Source organism: Nicotiana sylvestris, chromosome 9, assembly GCF_000393655.2.
Source record: "Nicotiana sylvestris chromosome 9, ASM39365v2, whole genome shotgun sequence".
In the NCBI taxonomy this organism is placed as follows: Eukaryota; Viridiplantae; Streptophyta; class Magnoliopsida; order Solanales; family Solanaceae; genus Nicotiana; species Nicotiana sylvestris.
In genome coordinates this window covers 88,474,684-88,496,544 of record NC_091065.1, presented here as the reverse complement: position 1 = coordinate 88,496,544, position 21,861 = coordinate 88,474,684, and the positions used below count along the sequence as shown (strand labels likewise).

Sequence of the window (21,861 nt, the reverse complement as noted above, 5' to 3'; positions counted from 1 at the left end):
GTTGTGTTGCAGAGATTGAGAGAGGAGAAGCTTTATGCAAAATTCTCCAAGTGAGAGTTTTAGCTTAGTTCAGTGGCTTTCTTGGGGCACGTGGTGTCCAACGAGGGTATTCAGGTTGATCCGAAGAAGATAAAGGCGGTGTAGAGTTGGCCCAGACCGTCCTCAGCCACAGAGATTCACAACTTTCTTGGTTTGGCGGGTTATTATCGCTGTTTTGTTTAGGGATTCTCATCTATCGCATCGCCCTTGACCAAGTTGACTCAGAAGGGTGCTTCATTTGTATGGTTGGACGAGTATGAGGAGAGCTTTCAGAAGCTCAAGACAGCTTTGACCATAGCTGCAGTGCTAGTTTTGCCATCAGCTTCAGGTTCATATACCTTATATTGTGATGCCTCGAGAGTTGGTATTAGTTGTGTATTGATGCAGGAGGGTAGTTATTGCTTGTGCTTCTCGTCAGTTGAAACCCCATGAGAAGAACTACCTCGTTCATGATTTGGAGTTGGCTGCCATAGTTCACGCATTGAAAATTTGGAGGCATTCCTTGTATGGCGTGTCTTGTGAGATGTTCACTGATCATCGCAATTTTCAGCATTTGTTCAAACAAAAGGATCTTAGTTTGAGGCAGCAGAGATGGTTGGAGTTGCTTAAGGATTATGATATCATAATATTTTACCATCCGGGAAATGCTAATGTGGTGGCCGATGCCTTAAGCCAAAAGACGGTGAGCATAGGGAGTTTGGCATATATTCCAGTTGGGGAGAGACCTCTTGTAGTTGATGTTCAGGCCTTGGCCAATCGATTCGTAAGATTAGATATTTCGGAGCCTAGTTGAGTAATGGCGCGTGTGGTTTCTCGGTCTTCCTTATATGATCGCATCAGAGAGCGCCAATATGATGATCCGCACTTGCTAGTCCTTAGGGATAGAGTTCAGCATGATGATGCTATAGATGTGACCATTGGTGATGATGGGGTGTTGAGGATGCAAGGCCGGATTTGTGTGCTCAATGTGGATGGGCTTTGGGAGTTGATTCTGGAGGAGGCCCATAGCTCGCGGTATTCCATTCATCTGGGTGCCGCGAAAATGTATCAAGATTTGAGGCAGCACTACTGGTGGAGAAAAATGAAGAAAGATATTGTAGGATTTGTAGCTCGGTGTCTCAATTGTCAGCACATGAAATATGAGAATCATAGATTGGGTAGCTTGCTTTAGCGGATAGATATTCTAGAGTGGAAGTGGGAGAGGATCACTATGGACTTTATAGTTGGACTTCCACGGACTTTGAGGAAGTTTGATGCTATTTGGGTGATTTTGGATCGGCTCACCAAGTCCGCGCACTTCATTCCTGTGTGTACTACCTATTCTTCAGAGCGGTTGGTAGAGATCTATATCCGGGAGATTGTTCGTTTGCATGGTGTCCCAGTTTCCATCATTTCGGATATGGGCACTCAGTTTACATCACAGTTTTGGAGGTCTGTACAGTGAGAGTTGGGTACTTAGGTTGAGTTGAGCACAGCTTTTCATCCTCAGACAGACGGGCAGTCCGAGCGCACTATTCAGATATTGAAGGACATGTTGCGTGCTTATGTCATTGATTTAGGAGGGTCATGGGATCATTTTTTACCGCTTGCAGAGTTTTCCTATAACAATAGCTACCAGTCGAGTATTCAGATGGCTCCATATGAGGCTTTGTATGGGAGGCGGTGTAGATCTCCAGTTGGTTGGTTCGAGCCCGATGAGGCTAGGCTATTGGGGACAGACTTGGTGCAGGATGTTCTAGAAAAGGTAAAGGTGATTCAGGAGAGGCTTCGTACAACACAATCGAGACAAAAGAGTTATGCTGACAGGAAGGTTCGAGATGTGTCCTACATGGTTGGCGAGAAGGTTCTGTTGAAGGTTTCGCCCATGAAGGGTGTTATGAGATTTGGGAAGAAAGGTAATTTGAGTCCTCGGTTCATTGGGACTTTTGAGGTGCTTCGGAGGATTGGGGAGGTGGCTTATGAGCTTGCTTTGCCACCCATCTTGTCGAGTATGCATCCCGTATTTCATGTTTCTATGCTTCGGAAGTATATTGGGGATTCGTCTCATGTTGTGGATTTCAGCACGGTTCAGTTAGATGATGATTTGACCTATGATGTCGAGCTAGTAGCTATTTTGGGTCTTCAGGTTCGAAAGTTGAGGTCAAAGGATATAGCTTCAGTAAAAGTGCAGTGGAGAGGTCGGCCCGTGGAGGAGGCTACCTGGGAGACCGAGCGGGAGATACGGAGCCGATATCCTCACCTGTTTGAGGCTTCAGGTATGTCTCTTGATTCGTTCGCGGACGAACGTTTGTTTAAGTTGGGGAGGATGTGACGATCCGGCCAGTCGTCTCATGAGTTACCGCTCCATTTTTCCCATTTCTATTTTTTTATGCTTTGTTTATCCGCGTTTTGTGATTTCGGGTTGGTTGGATCGAATCCGGAAGGAATTTGGTAAAGTTTGAGACACTTAGTCTTTTTTAAGGAAGTTTGAGTTGGAAAAAGTCAACGGGATGTTGATTTATGTGTTAAAGGGCTCGAATGTGAGTTCCGATGGTTCGGTTAGCTTCAGGAGGTGATTTGTGACTTAAGAGTGTGATCAGAATGGATTTTGGAGGTTCGGAGTAGAATTAGGCTCAAATTGATGAAGTTGATATTTTGGTAATTTCCGGTTGATAGGCGAGATTTTGATATAGGGGTCGGAATGGAATTCCGAGAGTTGCAATAGCTTCGTCGAGTCATTTGGGATGTGTGTGCAAAATATCAGGTTATTCGAACGTGGTTTGGTTGGGTTTTTGATCAAAAGCGGATTTTGGAAGATTTTAGAAACTTAGGCTTGAATCCGAGGTGTTTTGGTTGATTTGGTGTTGTTTGAAGTAATTTGATTATTGGAAGAAGTTTGAATAAGGTATTGGGTCATGTTGGTGCTTTTGGTTGAGGTCCCGGGGGCCTCGGGATGATTTCGGGTGGTCGTCGAAGAAGTTGAAAGATTATTGCAGCTGCTGGGATTTTTCTGCTTCTGGTGTTTTGGCACCTGCGGTTTGGGGACCGCAGGTGCGGCATCGCATGTGCGGAAGGGGAGGCGCAGATGCGGAATGGATAGGTAGAGTCAAGGACCGCAGATACGGTATAGGGACCGCACCTGCGGAGTCGCAGATGCGGTAGAGGGACCGCACCTGCGGAGTCGCAAATGCGGGGAGTTGACTGCAGATGCGGATTTGGCCCTCGTAGAAGCAGAGGAAAGACCGCATATGCGGTACCGCAGAAGCGGCTATTGTGCCGCATATGCGGAACAACTGGGCAGAACATATAAGTTATTTCATTTCGCGAAATTGAGCTATTTCACCATTTTTGACTTCGGCTTGGGAGCTTTTTGGGCGATTTGAAAGAGGGAATTCAAGGAGACTTCGTTGAGGTAAGGAATTTGGACCTAAAACTCGTTCCTATGCTATTATTTCATGGATTAGAGCTAGAAATTATGGAAATCAAAGGTTAAAATTGGGGAAACTAGGGCTTGGGAACTTAGGCCTTTAATTGAGGATTTGGAGGACCATTTGGGGTCGAATTTGAGAACTTTTGATATTTATGAACTCGTGGGGAGATAAAGAATCTATTGATGTAAAAATTACTGAATTTCGAGACATGGGCCCGGGGGTCGTGTTTTAGTAATTTCGGGATTTGTGTCCTTTATTGATTGTTTTTGCTTGGGCTTCGTTCCCTTAGCATATCTTAACGTCCTCGTTCTTTTTTTTAGATAGATTCGACGCGAGAAGGCCGATTCGAGGGGTAAAGGCATCGCGAGCTAGAGATTTAGCCGGTTTGAGATGAGTAATGATTGTAAATAATGTCCTGAGGGTTTGAAACCCTGGATTGCACATCGTAGTGCTATATTGAGGTGAGACACACACTTAATGACGAGTGTGTGGTCGTGCACTATTGGGATTGTGACTTGGTACGTCCCGATTGATGATTTTACCGCGTATTTTGATTGAAATCTATTTGCTATCTTCATTATTTGGGCTGAATGCCATATTTGAGATTCGTGTCAGCTACTTGAACCCTTTGGGGATTTTAGTGATATTTCCTCACTGATTTGACTTTATACTTGAACTCAGTCATGTTATTTTTCCACTGCTTTAAAACTCAGTCATGTTTACTCAGTTTTAAGACTTAAAAATGATATATTAAATGATGTTTGGGCTGAGAAACAATGTTGTACTATTGCCCGAGGGGCTTGTGAGGATTTTTGACTGAGTAAGGCCGAGGGCCTATGTTGTGAGGAAACACTAATATTGATTTGAGGCCGAGGGCCTGAAATATGTACACCACGAGGTGGCTTGATTAATATGAGGCCGAGGGCCTAGTTTTGATGCCATGAGATGGCTTGTTATTGCGCTTGGGCCGTAAGGGGCCTTCCAGGAGTCTGCACACCCCCAGTGAGTGCGGGTACCCATTGTGATGTGAGATTGAGCCCGATGGGCTGTTATTGTTCTGAGATGTTGCCCGAGGGGCGGATGTGGTGATACGGTGCCCGAGGGGCGAACTTCTATTTTTTTACTTTACCTTAACTACCTGTCAATTACTTGTTTATTTGTTGAAAGAGGATTTTACTTGACTTTTCACTGTTTTACTGCTTTTAAATGGTTTTACTGCTCCACTATAGAATGCTTTGTGCCCTACGTATTTTCTTACTTTCATTCGTTATTTACATTTGATACTCACTGAGTTGGAGAACTCACTTTACTCTATGCACCCTGTGTGCAGATTCAGGTGTAGCTGGTTCCGCTCCCGAGTGCTGATTCCTCTAGCTTCAGGCGGGTTTTCGGAGATTACGAGGTAGTTGTTGCCGTCCGCAGCCCCGTGTCTCTACTCCTTTATCGCTTCTATTTCCTTTCAGACAGTTGTACTAGTTATGGATTTAGCAGAATTGGATTATGACTTGTAGATGCTCATGACTAGTGACACCCCGGTTAGGGCTATGTATGGGTGTTCTTCCACGTATTTATGTTATCATTGTTATTTCAGATTTATTTTATCATGTCTAGACCGTTTCTTAAATGCTTACTGTTAATAATTGGAAAATGGGAACTGTCGGCTGGCCTTGTCTTCACGAGAGGCGCCATCACGATCGAATTCAGGTTAGGATCGTGACATTAATAGTATAATATTTTTACTTTTTTTGGTATGGTTTTACCAATAAACCACTAATTTACCTAATTCTCTAAGTGTGACACATGTGTAAGAGCTTAAGAGTCACCAAATGTAAATGGGGGTGCTGCCACTTTGGGGTGGGGAAGAAATTTTAAATTTTTATCCAACTTATTAGTTAATTAGGTAATGTCCCGTTACCCGGTAATTAACCAGTTACCCGCATAATTGAGAATTGTCTCAAATTACTTAAAATTCTACTTATTTTTAATACACTTTATACATCTCACTAACATGGTCATGTGGTACCATATAAAATTAATACATACACTATTACTTCTTTAAGATATCCATGTAAAAATACATATATTTTCTCAATTTATAATTTTCTAATCTCATATAAAGAGTAAAATTTTCGTACGCTTAATTCTTAAAATGGTAAAAAGATAACCTTCTTTTCTTGTGAGAACAATAAAGAAAATCTCATAAACTTTCTCATATTATGAGTATAATTTAAAACATATTCGAAATTAGTAATATTAATAATTATATAAAATTATGTTTTTTTCAAACTATTTTTCAAAAATATTCCACTAAAAATGCCATATCAAGTGTGTGTGTGTGTGTATATATATTATATCGGTGTCAATATTGTTAAACTTACGGGGTGTAACAAATAGTACTCTTAATGTTGTTGGCTATATTCATTCGCATAAACATAAAGCTTAGCCTGTTAGAGCGTTCCCATGCTTTATGGAAAGACTTCTCATCCGCGCTGCTCGAATCAGTAATGCCAGCGGGCTTATCATTCAGCAGAGCCAAGTCAAGATCCATCATATGACCTAAGTGGAACTGGACTTGTTCACGCCATTCAGAGAAGTTCAATCCGTTGAACGTAGTAACAGACGAAGCAAGCGAAGGAAAAGGAATAGCTGCAAAATAGATAATACATGCTCACAAATCAATATGGATTCAACAAAACAGTTAAAACATATCGCAATTCTCCTTTGGATAAATACTACGATACACTATCATAATTTAAATGTCATTTTGTCTTTAATAGATAATTAAATATTTTTAACCAAATCTATATGACATCTTTGGACAGATAATATATATTTGATTAAAGAATATTAATTTACCTCATCATATTCATTATTCATGGAATAGTTGATCCACCTTTAGATAAATCCTTAAGTTCTAGCAATAGTGAAATTAATTTATCCATTTATTTTCAATCATTGGCATTTCATTAATTTCATGGATAAAATATAATTTTATGCATGCAAACTTTTCATGAACATACTAGTTTGGCCACTTTGGTGACTAACAAACTATATAAAAATAAATACATACAAATAAACATCAGAAAAGTTTATGCATATGAATACTTTAAACAATCTAGTTTGATCACTTTGGTGACTAACAAACTATATACACATTAATCACATACATAAAATAAACAATAAATAGCTTTATCAACTGATAGTCCAAAACAAATTATTTTATGGCTCAACAATAGATACAATCAGCTTTACGGCTTTTGTGGAAGAACCATGAGTTAAAACCTTATAAGTATCAAATAAACGACATCCTCGAAGGAATTAGTCATTCATGTTGGCCTCAAATTGGACTTCATAATTAATACATAAATTTCAGGTAAAATAAAGAAGTTAAACTTGGCAGAATTGTGTGGGCTTAAGTCAACTTACCGCAGTAGGGCATCTATAAACAACTTTCAAGTTTTTATCATATTTTGCATAATTGCCTCTAAAAACTGTTAAACACTCAAATCTGTTCAACTATATTGAAAATATTCTCAAAAGGCACTTTGAGAATTGAAGCAGTAATAATGTTTCAGCGTTTTCGACGAACAGAAAGCCAACAAGGATGATAAAACATTTAAAGACATGATTTCGTAATTGTCGAATGCACACGCAATTTTTAAACAACAACTAATTCATAAATATTGTTCTTTTCAACGAAGGTTATCAGTTCAACTAATCCATGCTCATGATACCACATATAAACATAAACTTAATTCATACCAGGATCTTAAACACGATAATCTTACACAAAATCGTTACAGAAAACATATACACAAAATCGTTACAGAAAACATATCTGAATCGTAAGCCATCATTGTGAAGCGGAAGCGTTAATTCAAAATTGGTTTCTCGCCCCTTGTCTTAACTTTACGTTACCGCCGCTTTAGTGATGGAAGAAAGAAATAAAATACGGTAACCCTAATAAGTGGGGAGATACCAATTTATAGAGATTCTTATTTAATCTGGTACGTCCATCAAGTAACCGATCGACGAATGAGATTTGCTCATTAATTAAATATTAATTATGAGCCTTCAACTTATTGGGCCACAAATAAGTTAACGTAAGAAAATCTTACACTATCATGTCATGTTACAAAAAAAGAAGATAAAGGAAGATGTTTCAATTTTGATAAGGAAAGTCCCCAGCATGATTGTATTGAATACTGAGCGGATCGTTCTCTTTCATTATAAACTATAAAGGGTATAGGTCAAAACAGTATAGAGTTAATCAATTTGGATGAGGACATCTTACAAGACGAAAAGGCTTGAAAATTATTTAACTTGACAAATATTTTAACATGTAACAACAGTAGCAACAGATTCAATCCAATCAAAGTCCATAGCCACTTTTGGACAAGGGAGCTCCTTCAATTTCATGAACTAACTGAAGCCTTGAGTTGTCAAATTTCTCTCCATCACCCCACAGTGCATACGCCTCCTCTCCATGTACTGCATTATCTCCTTCACTTACCTCTTCTTCTGTCATCCTCAGAGGAACCACCATCCTAATTAATAAGCAAATCACACTAGTGCTTATCACATTCCAAACGAAAACAAATCCAATGCCTATCAATTGTACCCATAATTGCCTGACCCCTGCACGTGATCTCCCACTTTGGATGCCATAAGCAAGGCCTATATACTTTGGCCAATCATCAACCATGTAGAAGATGCGACTGAGTCTTGGATTTGCCAATACACCAGCAAGAATCGCGCCTAAGGTTCCTGCTACCGCATGTGTGTGGAACACTGCCATGGTGTCGTCTACTTGTTTTAGTAACCACATTTTCTTGTGTAGGAACATCATACTGAACCATGGAATGCATCCGGACATTAACCCCATTAGTATTGCTGCCCAACCTTGCACCACCCCTGTTGAATTTTCATGTTAGAATTCTTTAATCATTTACCACCACACATTGGCCCACAGTTTTTTTCTCATGGTCCAAGGCTATAGGTATCAACACTGGTGTTCTGTTTAGGCAGATCAAGAATATAAGCAGTGAGTGCATATGCATCCGATGTCTCAAGCTTGGACTAAACGTATGCCTACTGAAAGTTCTTTAAAAACTTTAAAAATAGGTAGTATGTGATATTAAGATGTGCACTCGCTGCCTTAAAATTCTAAATTTAACCCTCTTATAGGTGAGACCTGAGGTTCTACAGGAAGAAAAGCTAGCATTTGGTAGATGATTTATATCTTAAAGCCTTAGTTTAGTTACCTGCTGCAGGAGTAATGCAAACTAAGCCAGTGATCATCCCTTGGGTAGCGCCAATGACAGAAGGCTTTTCATAAAAGAGAATGTCTAACATTAGCCAAGTGAGCAAGCTCGCAGCAGCACAGACATGCGTGTTCAGGACGGCTAAGGATGCATCAAGACTAGCAACATATGGATCGCCGCCATTGAATCCTGTCCATCCCATCCATAGAATGCCAGCACCAGCCAACATTAACAATATGTTATTTGGTGGGAACCTCTCCCTGTCTCTTGGCGCCCTTGGTCCAACCTACATCCATATTTTCTATATCCTTTAGAATCTCATTGTATCTAGAGAGTTATTAGGCATCTAATTTATCCATAACAAACATAAAAGAATCTAAGAAATTTGATGCTGTTATGTAGAGTGTTAGGCACACGATTTAATGGAAGTAAACAAATAAAATGGAACAAAGAAATATATTGCTGCTAAATTGCCCTAAACTCTTTCTATTATACAAGAGTTTAAATGAAACTGAAAGAAAAATAAATATGATAAGACAGAACAATGTTTTATTTGACTTCCAAGTTTTAACAGAAATTTCTTATTGACCAGCTACAATAGTTACACATGTATAAAAGCAACTAAAAGGATTAAAAAATTTGTTGATAAATGATTCCAAATTTGTTGACTATTTACTTGTGGAATCCTGAGCTATAATCTGGTTTGATCTTATAGTCCAAATAACGCTCCAAATGCCTATAAATAGAAGTTTCTTATGTATCTTTGCTCGTAGAAATTGTGACATCTCGAGTGAGATACATACCCAATAAGCTGCAGTGAAACCAGCAACACCAGAAGAAAGGTGAATAACAAAACCTCCGGAATAGTCAATAACTCCCATTCGGAACAACCAACCTTGAGGGCACCAAATACTAAAAGCACCAACTGTATAAGAAAAAGTAAGCCAAAGAGGAACGAACAGCATCCATGCAATAAAATTCATCCGTCCGAGCAAGGCACCGGCTATTAGAATCAAAGTGATGGCTGCAAACACAAACTGAAAATAAACCATCGAAGCATTTGGATACTTGCCGATAAATGCTTGACTCATTAGGAACTTCTGGTCCAAGGCATGAATATCTGGTTTTCCAAGAAACGGAACTAATGTGTCACCAAAGGCTAATTGATAACCCCATCCAACCCAACAAACAAGGACTGCTGCAAAAGCGTAAAGGGCCATCAAAGCCGAGTTGAGAGCCCATTTCTTCTTGACGATGCTACCATAAAGGATGACAAGACCTGGTATTGAGACATTAATATAATTAGATAATCAAAAGTGTGCTCTTTCTAACTGTTTATACTTTCAGATGAAATAGTCATACAATTCAACATGATATCAGAGCTATTCACGTGTCTCAACACGTTCAGACATGTGGGTCTGATTCTTTCTCATGGACCAATTAAACACGTGGAAACTTTTTTGTGCTTTTTTAGTGGAAATGAGATATAAACCCAGGACTTCTACTTACTCTATATCGAGAATGTTTTGTGACATGAGTATATCATGTAACAATATTATCTATAATAAGAGTCCTAATACCTGGAACACTTTGAAGGCCGACGAGAGTGGCTGAAGTCAATTGCCAAGCGTTATCAGCTTTGTTCATCCATGGGGGATTTGCATCATCTGGTTGGAGGTTTCTAGGCAAGTATGCCATTATTATTAGTTGTAGATTTCAGAATACCGATATATAAAAAAAAAGGGGTGCATAAATTCAGTGCTCAAAAATCACACAGAAAATAGATGAGAATATGCGCTATATGAATCTTGAATGTAGGATTCTTTAGATTACAGGCGGAGAATTTAAGCGCTAGAGTTTAAAAGAAAGTGCGAAAGAGGATTGACGTACGCAGCTTTGGTCGATACTTCCCAACTGTAGGAAATTCTGAGTTAACTAAGATACAAATATATATATATATATATTGCTACTACTTGATTTGCATTAAAAATGCCATTAATTTGGCTCTTAGCTTGACTTACATCATCAACTTTATCTTCTTTCATGCAGCAGGTGATATCATGCATGCCAAGAAGTTGAAGGACAAGTGAACAATTTGAGCAAAATCAACAAAAATTGCTTCTACTCGAAATCTATGCTTCCATTTTGCCAACAACTTTTGAACTGTGTTTACCCTAAAAGTCGAGTAACAATTAAATTTGTAATGTGGTTTTAAGGATACGTGATTTCACTTAATACCAATTGATTGATTTAGAGATAAGTTATGGGAATTGACAAGAATATAAACAAACCAATGCTTGGACAATGCCCTCGAGCTGATGAACCCTCGAAAGTAATGAAGTAAGAACAATTCAAAGAGTATTAAGTTGATGAGTAGAAGAAAGAAATATTATATTGCCTTGATATTCGTGAATATTAGATGTTTACAAATGATGGGGACCCCTCTTTATATACTAAAGGAATTCTAATTGTGGTATAATTCTAATTACGAAAGTAAATCCCATGATTGATATAAATAACCGCCCTTGATTTGATCCGTTCTGAGATTTTCGCCGTGATCTCCGACCGGTTACGGATATTTCACCTTTTCGTTATTGCGTTCCGCTCGAAGATGATCATATCTGGTCTCGATCGTCGGGGACCTCGATCTCGATGGGGACCTCGATCTTCGAACTCGGTACCTTGTTTTCGTGCTCAGGCCTAATCCATTACGAGGCTAACCCTCGATGCAGTTCTCTAATCTCGAAATAATGGCATTTGCCCGTATACAGATAGTCCCCACGTTTCTTGGAGTATAATGAGAAGAAACAAACAGAGTCTTCGATTTTGTACATTGAGCAATTACGACGTCACCCCCGTGACGTAAGCGACTGAAGCATCGCGTCTGCACAGTTCCCAAGACCATTAATTAATGCCAGTTAATGGTCGGCCACTAGTGTTTTCAAACTGTCATAGCAATATTATAATTAGATCCTCTTTATAATTTTCTCAAACTTTACTTTCAAAATTTCCCCTTATCTTCAAAAACTCTTCTATTCCCTTCAAGCTTCTCAATTTTGCAGGTTCTTCAAATCCCGTTTGTCAATCTTCTCTTAAAACAACAAATTTCGTCTTCTTCTGTCTTTGAACTCATATAACAATGGTGAAAACATAAAAAACCGTTCCCCAAAAGGAAAAAGCTTCATCACGGCGGCCGGCGGTAAAACGCCGGTGGAGCCACGAATCGAAGAGTGTGTTCCGGGGTCGTGCGATCTTACCTCCGACTTTAAAGTCGAGAAACCCTCTTTGGTCCCTGGCCGATGTGAGCCTATGTCAAGATATATATGCTCGATGGCCGAAGGCGATCTCGAGCAGCTAAAAAAAGATTGCCACTGGGAAAATAAAGAGGTGGTGATTCCTACTCCTGAAGAGAACATCACCACTTATGTAGAAGGGTTCTTAAGTGTTTACACTTACTCTTTTACGCTGGGCCTCGTAGATCCGGTTATCCTCGACTTCTACCGCCAATACCAGATAACTCTTGGCTAGATACACACATTTTTTGGTGCATTGTTATCTTGCTTCGATTCTTCGTGAGTAAGGTCGATGGGATTCCATTTACCCCTGACCACCTCATCAGACTGTATAGCCCCTGTCTCTATCGAGGTGGATTAATAAGGCTCCATCGCTGAGCCACAAAGGTTCTATTCTCGAGTACAGACGAGGACAAGAATCGGGGATGGATGGGTCAGTTTGTCCAAGTGAGGACCTCCGATATAATTCCAGCTGAGAAGATGCCATTCCCCGAGGAATGGAACATGAAGCGTAAGTACAAACTCATCAACATCTTATGTTTGTTGCTTAGTTTCTTTTATATTCCTTCATCCACATCTTTTCTCACCCACGTCTTTTCTTATGATGTAGCGGTTCCCTGTGTTCCCGGTGCAATCCCGAACCTTGAAATTTGGGTTCAAAAACTGGCTTCAACTTTCACATACGTTGAGCGATTTAGCGAGGGTCTGATGGGAAGCCAAGAATCATGGTAAGCTTATCTTATACGCTTTTGATGCTCTTCTCTGAAATACTTCTTTTCATTCGTACTTGATTTTCTTTTATGCAGGTCTAAGGGAAGTTGCTTAGATGAGGCCACCCCCGCCTAGGGAAGAGGAGGCCCCGAAACCGGCTAAGGATAAGAAGAGGAGAAGGGTTTCGCCTTCCGATACCCCAAAGTCTAAGAAGAGCAAGGATCGTAAGTCGAAGAATGACTCAGCCGCTCTGCCTGCTGTCGTAGCCCAAAAACTATGAGATGAAGAAGAGGAGGGAGAAGATGCTGGCTGTAACTGGTGGCTCGAAAGAGGGGAAGCGTCAAAGATTCAAAAACAGCTAATCTAGTGATGGTCGAGGAGGCTCATCCTCCGACCGAGGAGATCTCTAAAGATGGTCCGAGCAAAGTCCCCGAGTCATCGGGGGCTGAAGATGTCTCCCACCGTGATGAACAACCGACGAGTGTGCCTGTCCGCCGTGATGAACAATCGGTGATTGTGCCTGAAGAGTCTGATTCCGAGGCCTTTTGAAAAGGAGAGAGTTCCCTAAGTGGCTTGCTTGGGGCAATCAATATAGATGATTCATCGCCCGACCCCACATTTTCTGAAGGGCAATTTTGGGAGGCTCAGTCTATGGAGACCCCCGATGTGGAACAACCCACAAAGGGGATGGCATATTCTGTGGCTGATTCACGAGGGTCGATGACGTTTCTGACCTAGATGCAACAATCATTTTTGATGAGGCTCAGCGGCTCCTGAACCAGGTAATTTTCAGCCCCCGTTATTAGGTTTACGTTTGCTTTCATTTCCTTTTATCTGATTTCCTTCCTTTCTCTATAGGCTGTGACGCTCCATCGGGAAGTATTTTCCAAATCCTGAGCTGAGCTGAAATGGTGTGAGACCGATCTCAAAAGGCTCACGGAGGAGAGAGATGCCCTCAAACTCCTCTTTGTTCAAAGAGAAGAGGAGATCAGGGACCTCCGAGCTGAATTGGCAAGAGCTCATAAAGAGCAGACTGATCTCATCGAGCAGGTAACGTACATTTTTAGGAGCTTGACATATCAATTAGATATTGACGACTAACATTTAGACCCTACAGGTTCTGCAGAAGGCCGAAAAGATTGAGCAGCTTTGCGAGGCAGCTGAGGTGAAAGAGGTAGAGACTTTGGGGTGGAAGCAGAACATAGACCGCCTCCCCTCAGAAAAAGATACGACTCGGGCCCAACTGTCTTCGGTTGAGCGTCGACTCCAAAGAGTGAAGGAGGAGAGCTTAGTCCGAGCCAAGAAAATTGAAGGGCTCAAGACTTGGTTGGCCGCTGAGCTTGCAAAGGCCACATCTGAGGCAGAAAAAGTAAATGTCGAGGTGGAGGTGGTCGTAGCCGTCTACCGAGCCGATGCTGAAGCCGCTAACGCTCGAGCAAAGGAAATTTACGATGTTGCTTAGGTTCGATTATCCTGCATTGCTGAGCATGCTAAGCGCCAGTCTCGGAGAGAGGCTCTCGAAGATATTCATGCTCGTGGCTTTGACCTCACGACCGATATCGAGAATGCGAAAGCGTTAGAGGCCGAAGCTTTGCTCTCTGATGATGATGACTCCAGGAGTGCGAGCGGATTTGAGAGAGGAGAAGATGAAGATGGAGCTCCTGGGGATAATTAGGCACTTAGAATTTTTCTCATTTTTGGAGTTTTGTGCAAGACCCCGAGTGGTCTTTGTAAATACTTTTGTATATATGAAAGATCCTTTCTCTTTCCGATTTGTCTCTGATTTTTGTTTTGTGAAAACTTTATTTTGCTTTCACCTTATGATAATTCTGATATATTTTAGGTCTTTTGAGAATTATAACTCTCTTCATCGCCTTGTGAAAATTTTGTTGATATCGGATTACTATAGTTTTTATAGTCGAGTGAGTACTTGCTCGAACTCAGAGTAGAAATACCCTTAGGTTTTTTCTTTAAGCAAGGATGGGTCATCAAGCTCAACAATGTAATGTCCCTTAGGCTCTTGAATCGGGCCGATATGGCCACGAAAGAGTGGCTTTTTCCCTTTGTTTTAGCTGAAAAGTTTTAATGTCTTAGCATGAGTTTGTTCAATTTGGTACCTCTTAAGGTTTTCGAGGGTTGATGTTATCGTAACCCTATGTAAATTTGCCGAGGGTAGCCCCTTTTTAACCATTTTTATGAACATGTTTGAGGGCATGTTTAATTACGGAATTCGGATGTCTCCGAACCGTGATAGTTTATCGTATCCTTTAACTTGATATTTGCCCATTGGGCTTGTTTCTTGATTATACTTCAAACTTGTTCGAAGTATCAGTTCCAGAGTGGGGTAGCCGTGGCCTATAAAATCAAGGATTGCCTTTTTAAGGTCTTAAGATTTAGAAAGTTAAAAATTCGAGCAAGTCGATTTTCGGACGGCAGTCCTCGAGTATGGGGTTAATTGCTCGATCTTTAGTTGCGATTGGCTCTTGAGCCTATTTTTGTAAAATATCGTAAGTACAAAATTGCAAAATAGAAATTTCACTAAGGCATGGAACACCAGATAAGGAAAAGGTACTTCTTTCAATAGATCATTCATGCGTACATGTTTTGTCATTAGGGCTCGGGCAAGCTACATGGGCACAGTTTGTTTGACCGTTTGACCCTTTACAAAAATTTTCTATTGAGCCCCTATTGACATGAAGCATCTTCTTTGAAAACATAACATCGGAGGGTGGTGCCCCCCAAATATTCGAGGTTGATTGTAAAGAAGCCTCGGATACAATTGAATTGTCCCCAGGTAGCACATGTAATTGTTGCCTCGTTAAAAACCTCACTGGAAAAACACATTTAGGACAAAACCGATCTAAGGGAAAAAGAGTGCACCGCATGCTTTAAAACCTGGAGTCTTTGTGTTGAAGAATTTTCCGTTGTCTTTGATCGAACATCTGTAATAGGTTAGTGTCAAATATAAATGAAAATCGAAAGAGTCATACCTTAGCAATAGTATTGTTTGAGGAGTGATATGTTACAATTATTTGGTAGTTGCTCGTCGTTCATCATGCCAAGCTTGTAAGATCCCTTTCCGATGACACCGAGGACCTGATATGGCCCTTCCCAATTTGGGCCGAGTTTCCCCTCATTTGAATCTCAGGTGTTGAGGGTGACTTTCTTAGAACTAAGTTCCCTATTTTGAAGTGTCAAAGATTGGCTCTTCGATTATAATATCTTTTGATTCGCTATTTCTGGGCGGCCATTCGAACGAGGGCAGCTTCCCGTTTTTCGTCTAACAATTCCAGGCTTGTGCTCATAGCCTCGTGATTTGATTCTTCCATTGTGTATCAAAACCTGACACTTGGTTCCCCGACTTCGATCAGGATCGGAGCTTCGGCACCGTATACCAAGGAGAACGGCGTTGCCCCCGTACTGGATTTTGTCATTGTCCGATATGCCCAAAGGACTTCGAGCAAAATTTCTCTCCATTTCCTCTTAGCATCTTTCAACCTTTTCTTTAGGTTTTGAATAATGGTCTTGTTCGTTGATTCGGCCTGTCCGTTCCCACTAGGATGATACGACGTCGATAATATCCTTTTTATTTTGTGATCTTCGAGGAACTTTATTACTTTACTGCTGATAAAATGTTTTCCATTGTCGCACACTATCTTGGCGGGTATCCCGAATTGGCATATGATGTGATCCCAGATAAAGTCTATAACTTCTTGATCTCCGACTTTCTCGAAAGCCTGTGCTTCAACCCATTTAGAAAAATAGTCAGTCATAAATAAAACAAACTTAGCTTTAATTGGGGCTGATGGCAGAGGACTAACGATTTCCATCCCCTATTTCATGAATGGCCACAGGGATATGACTGAATGAAGCTGCTCTCCGGGTTGGTGGATCATCGGTGCATGCCTTTGCCATTTATCACATTTTCGAACGAACTTCTTAGTATCTTTTTCCATACTGTCCCAATAATATCCTGCTCTCTTGACTTTGTGAACCAGTGATTCGGCACCAGAATGGTTCCCGCAAGTGCCCTCATGAAATTCTCGTAGGACGTAGTCGGTGTATCCCTGACCCAAGCATGTTGCCAATAGCCTGTCGAACATCCTGTTGTACAATGTTCCATCTTAGGCCAATGTAAATTGTGCAGCTTTCGTTCGAAGGGTCCTCGATTCCTTAGAGTCCGATGGAAGTTTCCCGTTCTTCAGATAATCAATATATGTGTTCCTCTAATCCCAAGTCAGGCTTGTGGAGTTTATTTTGGCGTGGCCTTCTTCGACTACCGATTTTGAAAGTTGTACAACAGTCCCCGAGCTAATTTCATTATTTTCTACTGATGACCCTAAGTTTGCAAGGGCATCGGCCTCACCATTCTGTTCTCGAGGTACATGCTGTAGGGTCCATTCTTTGAACCGATGTAAGGTTACCTGCAATTTATCCAAGTACATTTGCATTCAATCTTCTCGAAATTCAAAGGTTTTGTTGCCTTGGTTAACCACAAGCTGGGAATCACACTTGGCCTCGATGACCTCAGCTCCCAAACTTTTATACAGCTCGAGACCTGCAATCATGAACTCATACTCGACCTCATTGTTAGTCAACTTAGGGGTTTTGAGACATTCCCTAATCGTATCAACTGTGGGTGGCTTCAAAACGATGCCTAGTCTGGACCCCTTCAAATTCGAAGCACCGTCTGTGAAAAGGGTCCACGCCCCCGAGGATGTGCTCGATTTTAGCAATAGCTCTTTTTTGACCTCGGGCAAGAGGGCTGGTGTGAAGTCAGCCACAAAGTCTGCAAAGATTTGAGATTTGATGGTCGTTCGGGGTTGATACTCGATATCGTACCCACTGATTTCGATGGCCCACTTGGACAGTTAGCCCAAGATCTTGGGCTTGTGCAAAATGTTGCGAAGAGGATAAGTGGTTATAACACAAATTGGGTGACATTGAAAATATGATTTTAATTTCCTAGAGGTGCTTATCAGAGCAAGCACTAATTTTTCTAAGTGTGAGTACCGGGTCTCTTCTTCACCCAAATTTCGCCTAACATAGTAAATAGGAAATTGCATACCTTGTTCTTCTCGAACTAAGACACCACTTACCGCGACCTTCAAGACTGCCAAATATAAGTAGAGTTGATCATCCGCTTTCGGAGTATGAAGCAATAGAGGTCTCAAAAAGTACCGCTATTCTTGCAATGCATGTTGGCATTCTGGGGCCGAAGTAAAATTGTTCTTCTTTTTGAGAAGTGAGAAGAACCTATGGCTTCGATCAGAAGATCTCGAGATGAACCGGCCTAAAGAAGCTATCCGTCCGATTAGCCATTGTACGACCTTAAAGCTTTCCACGACATTATGATATCTTCGATTGCTTTGATTTTATCGAGGTTGATATCGATTCCCCAATTTCATACCATAAAGCCGAGGAACTTGCCTGAACCGACCCCGAATGCACATTTCTCGGGGTTGAGCTTCATGTTGTACTGTCTTAATATGTCAAAGGTTTCTTGCAAATGTGTCAAATGGTCCTCTGCGTACAGAGACTTAACTAGCATGTCATCAATATAAACCTCCATTGATTTACCTATTTGTTCTTCAAACATATGGTTCACTAAGCGTTGATAAGTAGCACCAACATTTTTTAGCCCAAACGATATTACATTATAGTAATAAGTACCGTACTTAGTGATAAATGATAAATGGTTGTACCCGGATTAGGCATCGAGAAAGCTGAGGATCTCGTGGCTGGTCGTGGCATCGATCATGCGATCGATATTTGGCAGCGAAAAAGAGTCCTTAGGGCATGCTTTGTTTAAGTCTTTGTAGTCTACACACATTCTAAGTTTATTCCCCTTCTTGGGGACTACAACTGCATTTGCTAACCACTCGGGAAATTTTACTTCCTGGATGGACCCTATTTTGAGAAGTTTGGTTACCTCGTCTTTGATAAATGCGTGCTTTACCTCGGACTGTGGCCTTCTCTTTTGCTTTACCGGTTTGAACTTTGGTTCCAAACTCAATCGATGAGTGGTGATCTCCAGTGGGATCCCTTTAATATCAAGGTGGTACCAAGCAAAACAATCCATATTTTTAAGAAGGAATTTAACGAGTTTTTCCCTGAGCACGGGAGCTAACCCCGTGCCCAGGTATACCTTTCGATTGGGAAGATGCTCGATCAGTATGACTTGCTCCAACTCTTCGACCATCAACTTTGTGGCATCAGAATTATCGGGGATTACGAAGGTTTTAGGTATCATACAATTATCATCCTCGATAATTTCCTGTTGTTCCTATATGGTAGAGGCTGGCGACTGTGGTTCCGATCCCTTTGCTGATGTTAGTGTTGATACCGATATTACTTCATTAATTACGAACATCTCTTTGGCTGCTGGTTGCTTGCCGTACACCGTTTTGACTCCTTCTGGTGTTGGGAGTTTCAATACTTAATGAAGTGTTGAAGGTACTGCCCTTATATTATGGATCCAAGGTCTTCTGAGCAGTGCATTTTATCTCATATCTCCTTCGATCAAATGGAACTTTGTTTCCTGGATAGTTCCGGCCACGTTTACTAGAAACATGATTTCCCCTTTGGTGGCCTCACTCAGCCATGTTGAAACCGTTGAGCACTCGAGCTGTAGGTACGATCTGATCCTGAAGGCCGAGTTGCTCCACAACCCTCGATCGAATAATATTTGTCGAGCTACCAGGATCAACCAATACACGTTTAACATAAATTTTATTCATAAGGATAAATATTACCAGTGCGTCATTGTAAGGCTGTTCGATCCCTTATGTATCCTCATCGTTGAAAGATAAGGTATATTCTGGTAAGTGGTCCCGGGTACGCTTCTCCCTTGTGATTGTGACTTTGGTGCGATTGAATGTCGGACCCTTAGGGATATCAACCCACCGACGATCATATGAATCACGTGCAACAGTTCCTCTTGTTCGTTTTTCCTGTTTGCATCCCTGTCTCTAAAGTGATTTTTTGCTTGGTCACTCAAGAACTCTCGAAGAGACCTTCGTTGAATATATGAGCTATTTCCTCCCTTAATTGTATGCAGTCCTCGGTTCTGTGACTATGGGTCCCATGGTACTTGCATATTTGATTGAGCTAGATTGGTTTGCAGGGGTCGGGGCTATCTAGTATCCTTAATTAGTCCAATGTTGACACAATACTTGAAGCATCGATGTTGAAGTTGTATTTCGATAATCGTGGTGCTTCTTTAGGCTCGACATGTTTATCGAAGCCATTCTTACTCATGAGACCTTGAGAATTTTGACCTTGATCATTTCGAACGGGATTACGTCCTGATTCGTTATTCCTTCGATCTGTGCTATATGGTAGGTATCGATCTCTGTTTGATTGAGGCTCTTTGTCGATGACCCTTTAAATCCTGTCTTCAGACCTGTTTGGATAAACGAAACTAGATGGGGCTCCTAACTGATCATCCTAGACTCTAATCTTTGATTGGTATCGATTATGCACATCGGTCCTGGTCACTGCTGGATATTCAATCAAATTCTGCTTTAGTTGATGTGATATTATCGAACTTCGCTCGTTCAAAGCCTGAGTAAAGGCTTGGATAGCCCAATCATTGGTAACCGGGGGTAGGTCCATGAGTTCCATATAAAATCGATATACGAACTACCTTAGCATTTCATTGTCCTTCTGTCTCACTTTGAAGAGGTCCAACTTCCTAACCACGACCTTTATTGCTCCGGCATGCACTTTTACAAATGAATCAGCAAGCATGGCGAAAGAATCAATGGAATTGGGTGGCAAATTGTGGTACCATATCATTGCCCCCTTCGAGAAAGTTTCTCAAAATTTTTTCAGCAAAATGAATTCACTCTCATCATCTTCTAAGTCATTTCCCTTTATTCTGCATGTATACGAAGTGATATGTTCATTAGGATCAGTGATCCCGTTGTACATGGGGATGTCTGGCATATGGTACTTCTTAGGAATGGGCTTCGAGCCGCACTTTGAGGAAAATGCTTCTGCACGAACTTCTTCGATCTAAACCCTTTAGAATCGGAGGTGCCCCCGGTATTTGGTCAACTCGTGAGTTGTACATTTCCACCTTTTTGTCATTAGCCTCGATTTTTTTCCCACTTGATTCTATCCGTCTATGAGCTTCTCGAGCATTTTTATGATGGCGGGATCAGTTCCCAATCCATTATCGTTCAATATTTCCTGCATGGTTTCGACCCTATGAGCAACTTCTTGTGATGTATCGAGTTCGATTCTACTTGGGGCGCGATTCTGATTATGGAGTTGTGCTATTGCGGCCTGCTGAGTTTGTAGCATGTCAAATATTATTCGAAGGCTAACTACGCCTTCTTCACCATTTTGTGTGTTCCGATCGGCTGCTCGTGCATCTCTACGGATGCTATTTTCAGGGTCCGTGCCTAAATCTACACGAATAGCGACATGATAATTGACGTCAATCGGATCCACGACCTGTGGTGCGTCGGTATTGATTGGAGGTACTTCCTTTCTCGGGGTGACTACGTGCTCGTTTTCTCTATGAAGACCAAGGCCGGTGTCAGTGTGAGTGGGTACTGCTTGAGTGTTTGACATGTTGATTCCTGAAATAAAGAATAGTCACAAGAACAAGCGTAAAAGCAGTGTGTGTTGTGAAGGTTAATTTTAAGCAATCACTATTATCCTTAGCCCTACGGTGGGCACCAAACTATTTACCCTAAAAATCGAGTAGCAATTACATTTGTAATGTAGTTTAAGGATACGTGATTTCACTTAATACCAATTGATTGATTTAGAGATAAGTGATGGGAATTGACAAGAATATAAACAAACCAATGCTTGGACATTGCCTTCGAGCTGATGAACTCTCTAAAGTAATGAAGCAAGAACAATTCAAGAGCAGTAAGTTGATGAGCAGAAGAAAGAAGTATTATATTGCCTTGATATTCATGAATATTAGATGTTTACAAATGATGGGGACCCCTCTTTATCTACTTGAGGAATCCTAATTGTGGTATAATTCTAATTACGGAAGTAAATCACATGATTGATATAAATAACCATCCTTGATTTGATCCGTTCCGAGATTTCTGTCATGATCTCTGACCGGTTACAGATATTTCACCGTTCCATTATTGCGTTTCGCTCGAAGATGAT

General features: G+C 41.0%; 1 protein-coding gene across 1 annotated transcript; it reads right to left on the bottom strand.

The window, feature by feature from the left end:
- Window positions 1-7,615: 7,615 nt before the first annotated feature.
- LOC104242983 (ammonium transporter 2 member 5-like) lies at window positions 7,616-10,376 on the bottom strand. The gene is made up of 4 exons (XM_009798096.2): window positions 10,294-10,376; window positions 9,517-9,992; window positions 8,714-8,999; window positions 7,616-8,363 (listed from the first exon to the last, which is right to left on the bottom strand). The coding sequence occupies exons 1-4, from the start codon at window positions 10,358-10,360 to the stop codon at window positions 7,822-7,824; spliced, it is 1,371 nt and encodes a 456-aa protein (XP_009796398.2). The 5' UTR covers window positions 10,361-10,376; the 3' UTR covers window positions 7,616-7,821.
- Between the last annotated feature and the right edge of the window lie 11,485 nt (window positions 10,377-21,861).

What these genes read in the sequence shown, in the direction of transcription:
- LOC104242983 (XM_009798096.2), bottom strand. Translation starts at nt 10,360, where the DNA reads ATGAACAAAGCTGATAACGCTTGGCAATTGACTTCAGCCACTCTCGTC. An exon ending in CGGCCTTCAAAGTGTTCCAG is followed by an intron (nt 9,993 to 10,293) that starts GTATTAGGACTC and finishes TCTCAATACCAG; the next exon opens with GTCTTGTCATCCTTTATGGT. An exon ending in GTTTCACTGCAGCTTATTGG is followed by an intron (nt 9,000 to 9,516) that starts GTATGTATCTCA and finishes ATATGGATGTAG; the next exon opens with GTTGGACCAAGGGCGCCAAG.